This window comes from Poecilia reticulata, linkage group LG20 (assembly GCF_000633615.1).
Source record: "Poecilia reticulata strain Guanapo linkage group LG20, Guppy_female_1.0+MT, whole genome shotgun sequence".
Taxonomy (NCBI): Eukaryota; Metazoa; Chordata; class Actinopteri; order Cyprinodontiformes; family Poeciliidae; genus Poecilia; species Poecilia reticulata.
The window spans coordinates 19,407,656-19,418,897 of NC_024350.1; the positions used below are offsets into that span (position 1 = coordinate 19,407,656).

General features: G+C 36.6%; 2 protein-coding genes across 5 annotated transcripts in view; one reads left to right on the forward strand and one right to left on the reverse strand.

The window, feature by feature from the left end:
• The window catches only part of sh3kbp1 (SH3-domain kinase binding protein 1), a 68,004-nt gene extending 65,265 nt beyond the window's left edge, over positions 1-2,739 (reverse strand). For 3 of the 4 annotated variants that reach the window (XM_008396472.2, XM_008396470.2, XM_008396468.2), the window contains exon 1: positions 2,501-2,738. In XM_008396472.2, the coding sequence (XP_008394694.1) occupies positions 2,501-2,573 (73 nt within the window). In that variant the 5' untranslated portion in view covers positions 2,574-2,738. Of the gene's footprint in view, positions 1-2,500 lie in introns of all 4 variants that reach the window. The other variant, XM_008396471.2, reaches the window with a different exon arrangement.
• tfr1b (transferrin receptor 1b) overlaps positions 1-11,217 on the forward strand; it is an 18,717-nt gene extending 7,500 nt beyond the window's left edge. Inside the window, exons 8-19 of the mRNA XM_008396467.1 lie at positions 528-623; positions 1,576-1,715; positions 3,250-3,419; positions 3,498-3,617; positions 5,004-5,089; positions 5,171-5,234; positions 5,303-5,370; positions 5,822-5,889; positions 6,104-6,194; positions 6,275-6,502; positions 7,286-7,435; positions 8,265-11,217. Of these exons, the coding sequence (XP_008394689.1) occupies positions 528-623; positions 1,576-1,715; positions 3,250-3,419; positions 3,498-3,617; positions 5,004-5,089; positions 5,171-5,234; positions 5,303-5,370; positions 5,822-5,889; positions 6,104-6,194; positions 6,275-6,502; positions 7,286-7,435; positions 8,265-8,477 (1,494 nt within the window). The 3' untranslated portion in view covers positions 8,478-11,217. The remainder of the gene's footprint in view (positions 1-527; positions 624-1,575; positions 1,716-3,249; positions 3,420-3,497; positions 3,618-5,003; positions 5,090-5,170; positions 5,235-5,302; positions 5,371-5,821; positions 5,890-6,103; positions 6,195-6,274; positions 6,503-7,285; positions 7,436-8,264) is intronic.
• Positions 11,218-11,242: the final 25 nt, after the last annotated feature.

Below are 11,242 nucleotides of genomic sequence, written 5' to 3' on the forward strand. Positions count from 1 at the left end.
GTCACAAACGCACAGGACGAGATTCACAAACGCACAAGACGAGAGTCACAAACGCACAGGACGAGAGTCACAAACGCACAGGAGGAGAGTCACAAACGCACAAGACGAGATTCACAAACGCACAAGACGAGATTCACATTTATGAGCTCCTTCTGGCCTGTGAGTGGTGCTGCATTTGTGTGTAAATTTTGAGACTCTCCTGATGTTTCAACATTCTGTCTCTTTTTTAACAAATGGTCTTATCTGATTGGCTGATCGGTTGCTGATCACCCAATCATATGATTCTCATCCTGTGCGTTTGTGGTTTTTGTCCTGTGCATTTGTGAATCTTAGTTTGTGTATTTGTGAATTATGAGACAGTTTTAGCTCCACAGTTTTGCTCTCTGCAGTTTTTGTCCAATTGGAAATAGGTCCAATAAGCAACAGTTTGAGGTTGATCATTACTTGCTTTAGATTCACTTTTGTTGAAAAGAATGTTATTTGACCATTCTTTTAAACATTCTGACCATTCTGTTTTTGTGTTTCAGGTGGACAACGCCGCCAAGATGGGAGCCTCTGCTGTTCTAATCTACCTTGATACTGAAGATTACAAGCTGATTCCAGACACCGAACTCTACGGACACGTCAGTTCAAAACATAAACTCAAATATTGATTCCTTGCACATTATGGTTTTCATCCGGAAATTTCAGGCACAATGCTGGAGGTCAAAAAGACTATTCTTTTACATGCCGTGCTGCCGCGATAGAACAATCCTGTCAACAAAATGACACCTATAAATGTAGGGATTATTAATTTAGTGCAGTGCACCACACCAAAGGGAAAAATAACAGAAAAACCGTTAAGAGTAACTAAAAATCAATGGTGGTATTCTTTTTTCCCCATTCTCTGTGTCGGCCATGTTACATGCAGACTCGTTGCCATAGCAACGCCACAAATGAATCAAGATTCGGCACCAAAAAAAAAACACTCAAGCATTTCCCACACAAAGAACAGAACATTCAGTCTGTTACAGTATTACGTTTTCAGTAGAGGTATGCCGATCAATTCCTAGTTTTTAAGCTTTATGTTTATTTGCTATTATTAATGAGTGATTACTGTAGTAGATTAGCTACCACCTAATCTAACAGCGGTGGTTGTTTAGCTAATTTAAACACCTGCGCTACTGATGCTCTGTCAGAGTTGGTCGCCTTGTTTTTTTATATTATAACTGAACCAAAACGCGCAGAATTCCACATCACATCTACATGTTACGGTTATCAAAGTCAAGCTAGCAATAACTTAATACTTTCCTCTCCCTCCCTATTTTTTTCTTAGTTAAAAACTTTTTCTGACCTTTATCTATTTGTTGTAGTGTTGACTATTAGTAGCAAAGCACTGTGTCCCTTTTATATATATATATCACACATACATTTAAGATAACTCATCAGAACCAATGGTGGTCATCATCGGCAAGCAGCTTTTTGCCCTCCACCAAGCGCCTCTTGCGTGTGTGTCGTCACCCTGCAAGGGGACTTCACCCAGCAGGAAACAAACAAAAAAAAAAGGTTTCCTATTCATTCATCTTTTGTTTCCAGGTCCATCTTGGTTCTGGGGACCCCTACACTACTGGATTCCCGTCCTTCAACAACACCCTGTTTGCCCCAACGGAGTCAGCTGGCCTCCCAAAAATCCCGGCCCAGACCATCACTGCCAGCTCGGCTACAACTCTTCTAATGTTAGCAACTTACAATTAAAACAGATGATAGTGCATGACGGATGTAGCCAAACAGTTTTTGTTTCAGGGTGGAGGTTGAATTTCATTGTGGATTCAGGAAAGAGATGCAAGTTATCAATTAATGAGTGAATCTAAACATAACTATGACAGCATATTAGGGCCATTGTAGAGAGAGGAGGAAGAACAGTACAATTTTCAGATTAATCTCAGAAATTAACCTCAGACTTTAGCCTCGAGTTTCAAAAGTAAAAAATGTTCAACTTTTGACAAATTTCAGAGCTTCAAATGTCAGAAATATTTGACTTTTCAAGCTCAGAAAATTTCCATGTTTTTTCTAGAACGTTTTTTAGATTAACCTCAAAATTTCACATTTTTTAGCACATTTTCCACTTTTTAAACTCAAATTCTTGTGTTTTTTGTAATACATTTTTGAGGTTAATCTACAAATTTCTGAATTCTTTGACAGCAAAGAAAAACCTGGATTTTCTCCTTATCACAACACAAAGGCCTACATTTTTCACAGTATTAAGAAAACTTTCAATGTTAACATAATTTTGTGTTTGTTGTATCAAATACTGACGGACTAAACAGAAAATTTTGTTTTTTCACATAGTTAAAACTCACAAATATTTCTAAAATAAAACAGGAACCATTTAGGTTGCTAAATAGAAAACTAAAAGAAGAATAAAACATGTAAAGTACCTAATACCCCTTGAAAGGAAATATTGTGTTGTCTGTTGTTGAAGGAATGTCAAAACGTTGCTCTATAAAGTGCTTTAACTCACCACAGTCTTGAAAACCAATCGTGCTTATTGGCGCCATGTCTTCTGTCTTTAAATCCTCGCCTTCGTAGCACATCAGTCGTCTTTAAATGAGAGGTTGATGCTGCTTCGCCATGAAGCTCTTATGGTGAAACTTAATTAGCTTGTTGGGTGTTTATATTTCATAACAGAACCGTATAAAGTGATTTTTATGTCCCACAAAGGACTCGGTTTGAACTGCTTCTCTTTCCTGTTCAGAGACAGCTCCGCCATTTTGTTTCTGAACGGTTCCCCTTAAAGGTGACCAGCGGCGCCCTCTGCTGGATGGCGGCCAAACTACAGTATTAAAAGAAGGAGCGGACGTTACTAATAGATCACAACCAATTTTAATCTAATAAACCATTAATTTGACAATAAAATGTAAGTTCATTAATTGTCCACATCCCTATTTAGACATAATATATACATTCACACTTTCTAAAACTGATTTAAACGTTGAAAGAATCACATCTGGACCTGATAAAGGCTTTTCAAGTACTTTTCCAGAAGTTTCACAAAGCAGATGGAGGAGCTGGAAGATGTATTAATATATTTGAGTTTATTTGCATAATTATGAGTGTGCAAAATGGAAAATCCACAATAAATACAAAGTTATGCACCCAGTTTTGTCAGTTTTAGCATAATCTGCCACCGAAAAAAGAGCAATTCCAATAAATCATTAAAACCTCTTAATTTGAAAACATAAAATTAACTTTTCTGTCTGTCGTTCTCAGGAAAATTGGTGGCCCTGAAGTAGAAGCAAACAGTGACTTCAAAGGTGAGCTAAAGTCTGTGGTTTACAAGCTGGGTGGCAGCCAGAACATCACTGTGGAGGTGAACAACGTGTTGGTCAACAAGGAGATCCACAATGTGTTCGGCGTGATCAAAGGATTTACTGATCCTGGTAGGTTTTTTATGTTGTTTTGTGATCTTAGTTATTAAATATAAGGGTGCTGAGCTGAGTTTTAATTTGAATATTCAGATCGTTATGTTGTGCTGGGAGCTCAGAGGGACGCCTGGGGGAGAGGTTACACCAAGGCCACTGTTGGCACCTCGGTGCTGATCGAACTGGCCAAGGCGTTCCAGGAGATGGTGAAAAAAGGTAAGAAGTTGTAAATATCATGTTTTTCTTACTCATTTTACATTTACTGTGACATACTTCTGTTTCTGAATGTAAGAAACAGGAAAAACAAACTTTAGGCAGCTGCCAGTCTGCAAAAACACCAAATCTTACTGAGTATTTTGGTCTAGTTCCTAGTGCTAATATATTAATACACTTGAAACAAGACAGAACTAACTTAAAGATAACTTTTCAGTAACATGTAGGAACTTATTTTTAGTCAATAATTTATTCATATTGATGAGAAAGTACAAGTTCAATTATAAGATTATTTTACTTATAACAAGGGAAAAATATTTTGTTGTAAGTGAATTTGTGAATTTGTACTTTTTCATAAATATTAATAAATTACTGAGTTATTTCTTGCTTATTTCTTGTAATTTAGTTTAGACTTATTTCAATGTATTAGCAAATTTGCACTGGAAACTGGAAGAAAAATACTTGGAAAGATATTGTTTTTTTGCATTGAAATTGGTGAAGGTGTCGCCCCAAACTTAAACCATATTGGATACCTATACAACCGGCACTCTGCACAGGGATTTAAAAGTTCAGTCTGTTTGCCATGGTGGTGAATGACCACTTGCTGTTGTGGGCACTGCTAGCTAAGAAGTTTGCTAACTCTAAAGGAATTAAATTCCCTTAGGTATTGTATGTGTTTGTGTCTTGTTCTTTACCATTCATGTTTTATTTTGCTCCTGTAAATTTGAAATAAAGTTACTGGGTGGAAAAGAAAGAGGAAACGGAAGGAAAAATAAGAGCATAAATATAAACATGTAACTACTTTAAGGATTTTTAAGTCAGTAACCAAAACTTCAGCACAAATGTTGCATTTTATTCAACTAAATGTTTACAAAAAAGCCTATTAAATTAGCGGTTTAGAATTTATCCAGAAAAAATAATTTAAGGGAAGCTAATGGATTTTAAAATTAGCCAAAATGCTAAAGAGCTAAGTGAAAAATTAGCTCTCTATTAGGAGATTAGCGTGAGTGAGCCCATCATTTTCCACTTTGTACAAGAATCCTACATCAAATAATGTTTCTAGTATTTAAGATTTTTTTTTGTCTCATTGCACAAAAATGTCTATTTTTATAAAAAGTATTTTATACAAACCAAATAATGACTTAAGAATCTGAATTTAGTTTGGAAAACTAGTCCTCAATCCACAATGTGAGGAGTTTTTGATTTCCAAACAGAAGATTCTGGGAAAAATCTGGAAAGTTATGTAAAATGTTTATGTAAAAATATGTAGGAACCTTATTCTTCCTTCATCATAAAAGCTTTATATGCTTTTATATTAAAACAGAATGTTGAGATTGAAAAGTTTAAGCTATTTTGCTAGTTTAAAACTGTCAAAATTTTCTGTTTTAGATAACTTCAGGCCGAGAAGAAGCATAATATTTGCAAGCTGGAGTGCAGGAGAGTTTGGAAATGTTGGCGCCACCGAGTGGCTGGAGGTAAGAACTACATGTTTAAACTGAATTTTCTGCTTGGGTAGAAAAATGCTTAAATAAGTCTGTTTGTTTTGTTGTTTTCAGGGTTACATATCCTCTCTTGACCGAAGTGTCTTTACATACATCAACCTGGATGGAGCAGTCATGGGTACGCACTGTAAAAAACAAAACATGTTGGAAGACGTGGCTAAAACTGATGAAGTTCATGTCTGACAGGTCAAGAAAGGTTCATCGCCTCTGCGAGTCCGCTGCTGTACAGCCTCATCGAGAGCACGATGAAGGAGGTAAAACAACTTTATGATGAACCCCAAACCAGCTGAAGCTGCTGGGCGAAAAATTACTGGGATAAATGAACATGTTGTCATTTTAAGACAAATTTCAGCTAATAATAATAATAATGGTGTATTGGTACACCCTCCCAAAGATAAAAAAAACACCTTCGATTTCTAAAGAATAGCTTGCTTTTGAACTAGTAAACATTTTAAATAGCCAAGTAAATAAACAAACAATCAAAACAACAATTAAAATAGATTATAAAGTCTTTGTTATCAAAATTAAAAACACATAAAAGTGCCAGTTAGGAGTTTTTTTAGTCAAATGTTTGCAGTATTTTTCAAAATGGTATTAAAGGGAAGTATCGTTTTAACCGTTGTTGTCCAAATGGAAATAATCAAACTCATTTTAATTAATCCTGTGATGATTTGATTTATTGTGACATTTGTCTGTTTCTTGCAGGTGAACATGCCTAGAAAATCTGTCTCAATTTACCAGGCGATGGGAGGAAGTAACTGGGAGTCCAGCGTGTAAGGAGGAGATCCCCTTAAAATGTTTTTATTTTTTAAAATGCAGTGAGATTTTCTTTTTTTTTTTTATTCACCATTTAGTGCACATAAAACAAACAGTGTAATAATTCTACAGTTTAACGCAGCGATCAGCCTTAAATTGAGTTTTTAAAGCCAAATCCATCGCTGCCGTAGAAAAAACTTATTTTTGAAAAAGCGTTTGTCCTGCTTGCAGACTGAGGACGATGTCAGTAGAAGATCCTGCTTATCCTTTCCTGGCTTTTGCTGGAATTCCCTCCATGTGTTTCCACTTCATCCAATCAAATGTAAGTTTTACTCTTAAAACATAAGTATTTTTTATGTTTTTTGTGGTCTTAAATATGGCTATGCTGTGGTTCTGTTAAAGTCCGAGTCGTACCCTTACTACGGCACCGGCCTGGACAACATGGACCACCTGAACTACCGGACCAGCCAACGCACCAGCAACGTGACGGCCACGGCGGCGCAGTTCGCTGGCCTGATGGTGCTGCGTCTGGTCCATGACCACCTGCTGGGTCTGGATGTGAGCAGATACTACGGCCCCATCACCAAAGCTGTGGTCCAGGTCTACAAACGGGTCAACCAGCTCACTCAGGTTCGGACCTTTTTCACCTTCAAGATTCATTTTTCATAGAATTAAATGGATTTGTCAAGATCAGGCCTGGGTGATACATTGATTGTATTGAATTTTTGACTTCTTTTTTTTAAAATCTGCATCCTGCATCTGCGACCATCTTGTTTCACACGCGTTTGTTACAGCTTCTATTTCTTTTTTACTCTTTGACTTCAGGAAAACTTTACAACAGAATATTAGAGCCAGGCTAAGACTTAATTGTTTTTATTTATGAGTATAAAATATCACCAGAATATCACCATATTGCACAGGTGTCAAACTCGAGGTCCACGGGCCAAATCTGGCCCACCACATCTATTTATGTGGTCCACCAGTCTATAAATGGTCTCATAAATTGAACTAAGGTGTGTTCAAATGTTATTATCAGTCAAATCAGATCAGTTTTCATTTGAATGGATGCCCTGCAGTGTGATGTAAGACCCCCCATCTCTCTGCTGGAGGGCAAAAAGCTGCTCGCTAACAATGACTAGCATTAATTTTAGCTGTTAAGTTGTCAATTTAACTTGAAATTTCCAGATATAAACAATAACATGCAGGGGATCCATAGGGACAAATTACATCAATGTGAAAAGATGTTAAAACTGTTATGTTTTAAGGAGTGCTAATCCAATGCAGATGAATTGTAACAGTTTGTCAACAGGTAGTTTTATAAGTGCATTATGCCTCAACCTTTTTGGACATTCATAGTCCAACACCTGTGATCTGTTCCCTAAAAGTGTTCATGCTGTGTTCTCTTCCTTCCAGTCCGGTCAGCTGAAGGACGTCAGTCCCAACTGGCTGAATCGCGCCCGTGGCTCCTACAAGCGAGCGGCCGACGCCATCACCAGCGCCATCGCCAACACGGACTTGACGGATAAGGAATCCTGTCGAATCCTGAACGACAGGATCATGAAGGTGAGATCATAACGGACGGCGATTACTCGCTGCAGTTTTTTAAGCAATGAGAACGTTTTGCAGAAGTAGAAACTCTTGTTCTGATTCTGTGTTTTTTCTCCCCTCTCTGGTCCAGCTGTGGTTTGCTGTGTAATTCACTGGCTGCAAACCAAACCACAGCTGTGGCCAGATGTTTTCCTAACCCTTTAGCTTCCATTTTTTGCCATTACAATTGCAACATCATAAAGGCAAGATTGTGTTTTTTCGACACAAACATTGAATGTAAATAAAGTTTTGTGGAATGAGAACACATTTTGTCATACAACTGACGGTCAGAGGCCTCTTCACGGTCGTTGTGAGACTGACTGCTATCATAGATCCTTCTCACCTTTCACTGCAAAAACACAAAATCTTACCAAGTGTTTTTAGTCTAGTTTCTAGTGCAAAAATGATTAAACTTGAAATAAGACAAACTAACTCAAAAGTAACTTTACAGTGAAATATAGGGTTGCTTTAAGTAAATAATTCATTAATATTGATGAAAAGGTTCTAGTTCCATTAGCAGATTATTTCACTTATGACATTTTTCCCACGTTATAACAATCTGCCAGTAAAACTAGAACTTTTTTATCAAAATAAAGTTATTATTTATTTAAAACAAGCCTCTATATGCTGCTGTAAGTTACTTTGTCTTATTTTAAGTGTAATATGACATGAGCACCAGAAACTAGACCAAAATTACTTGGTAAGATTTTGTTATGACATTTATTAAAATAAATAAGGTATTTCGGAATTGAATTGACTGTAATTGTTGATAAAACCAAACCTCTTTCTGTCTGTTCTCTCTCAGGTTGAGCACTCCCTACTTTCTCCGTACGTCTCCGTCGTCGAGGCCCCGTTCCGCCACCTGCTGCTGGGCCGCGGCCCCCACACCTTGGCGGCCATCGCTGAAACGCAGGACATGGAGAAGCTCCGCCTCCACCTGGCTCTGGCCACCTGGAACCTGCAAGGATGCGCCAATGCCATGGCCGCCAACGTCTGGGACATCGACGACGAAATCTGAAGCTGGAAACAGGAAATCTGTGTGTGAGAGTGTGTGTGAAGCTGCTTGAAGGTTAATTATAGTGCTCCAATGTTTAAATACCTGAAGCACAAGCGAGTCACAAAATCTAGACAAAAACAACAACTGTGAACCATAAACAAATCACCTCCTCAAAGCACTGAAACCTTATTTATACTTTTAGATCTTCTTTGATATTTATCAGTGGCAGTGTCCACTATATTTATTGTTTGTCTTTTTATACAGCATTATCGGAAGCAGTGCCTTCCATAATTATGACGGTTATACTGTCGAAAGCCACAGCAGCATCTGCTACAACATTGACTCCCTAACGGAGCATCGGACGAAACGGAGCATCGGATAACGTTAGGATTTCACCTTCCTGGCTCGCACGTCTCCCGTTTGAACTCAAGATGTTCAAAACCTGCTGGGAGAAACAAAATATAGAAAATAAAACCAAATTTGCAATTTGTTTTTCTGGATTTGAGCAAATCTGGGGTGTCCAAAGTTTTTGTCTCGAGCGTCAAAATTGTCGACTCAAAAGTCCAAAAAACCCAAGAAAATAAAGTAGCGCAACTTTTATTTTTTTAAATGATTTTATTGCACTTATTGTAGTTTCAAAACTTGTAAAGGATTTTTATGACAGTGTATAAAGGCCGTCGTAAATAATAAAAATAAATGAAAGGTGCAGTAAATCTTCACCAAAAACTTCAGAAATTATTGATTAATCTCTGAAATTATCTAGGAAAAAAATCGGAAATTTTCTCAGCAAAATTGAAAAAGAAATAACACAGAAATTTTCAAGGTTTTTGTAGAAAATTTTGTGAGAATCATCTCAAAATTTCTGAATTTTTTGGCGGAAATTTGCTCTTTATTTTCTCTTCGATGACCCCGATACACTGCTGTTGATTTTGGACGTTTGCTGTTTTCAGTTTTGTCTAGACTTGATTGAATAATTTTATTTTCTGTAATAATGACTGAATTGAGGTCACTTTCTTCTTAGCTAAATTTCATACAAAAAAATTAAATCTAATTTAGATTAAGCAAATTTGGCTTTTCAGGAAAAGTTTCTGGATGTAAAAAGATAATCATTAATAGGAAAATTATATTGGTAATAATTTAACCCAGATTACAAATTAAAATTCTCCATCTCTGGGCCAAATTTGTATCATTTTTTAATTGCAGTTGGGGGCCACAGAAAATCACTCCATGGGCCCAAATGGCCCCCGGGCCGCACTTTGGACACCCCTGCTCTAATTACTTAAAGTCAATATTTGGTAAAATGATTCTGTGCAACTTTAAGGCTCTAATTGGTCCCATAATTTGCTAACAAGCCGTTTATGTTGCACGGTCTGCGTTGGAGCACGTATTAGGATCATGGCGTTATCGGGAGCAGTGCCTTCCATAATTAATATCCATTATCGGGAGCAGCGTCTCCCATAATGCCGACCAATGACGGTAGCTTTTGTCTACCATTTTCTGTGTATTTTTTGTGTTTGTGTGTATTTATCGGGAGCAGTGCCTCTCATATTTCACTTCCAGGGTGGAACAGCTTATCGGGGACAGTGTTTCCCAGAGTTTTATACTTGAAATATTCATTTCTTGGGTTTATTGGTTGGGTTTCTGTGTGTGTGTGTTAAAAACAGGCTTCTGGACCTATGTAGTTTCTGTGCAGCTATATTTTTTTCCCTGTTTAGATTTCAAAAATGGTTTAACACTGGAGGAACCTTACTGGGAGAGGTGGGCAGTGGACCAATCCACAATTTATAACTTCTAGAAATTTATAGTTGTCAACATTTAGTACATTTAGACTTGAGCAGCACAATAAATTATAACAATGTGAATGTTTTCAATATCAGATTGCAAAAATTCGACAGAGTATTAGGGCCACGCTAAAATAAAAAGTTAAAAAATAGATAAAACTGCAAGAATAAAATTGAAAAAAATCACTCAACATTACAAGAGTAAAGTCAGAATAATGTGAGAAGAAATTTGTAAAATTACTAGGACAAAATTGTAAAAGTTTTATTGTACAATTTTACTATAAAATTGTAAAATTTGTCGGAAATTGTAATTTTACGACTTTCACTCTTACTTTTACTAAAGATGTAAAATTACCAGAATCAGAAAATTGAGAATAAAGTCTTAAACTTACGAGAATAAAATCATAAAATCACTTGAATAAAGTTATAATATTACAATAATAAGGTCTTAAAATTACAGAATGAAATTGTAAAATTCTGAGAATAAGTTAGGTGGTATATTGATCTGCTCAACGATCCTCATCTTGAAAAGTTGTTTTTAAAATGATTGTCCGCCTCTCCCTTCTACATGATCGAGTTCAGCAGTTCAACACCTGTTTTAGATTTACTGTATGTTATTATCATTAGTGTCTGAATACTGTAAGCCTCACTAGCGCCAAATATATCTCTGCTTAAAAACAATTCACAAGCTACATAAGAATTATTCAATGAATCAAACCTCTGCATGCATTCACCTCTCAATATAGTGTCACCTAAACTTGTTTCAAATCTTGCTATCATGAATTAATTTCCATAAATGTTCAATCTGGTTGTTAAATCTGTTTAAATAAACAAAGGAATGTCTCAAAAGTTAATTTTAATTCAGTATACTGTGTCTAAACCTCTTCAAATTGATGGCTTGTACAATATCGAATATGTAATCTATAATGTGGTTTCTAAATTCAGCATACAAATTTAATAAACTCTTTGGATAAGCATCACTCGCCCCGGCTGTCTGCTTTTTTA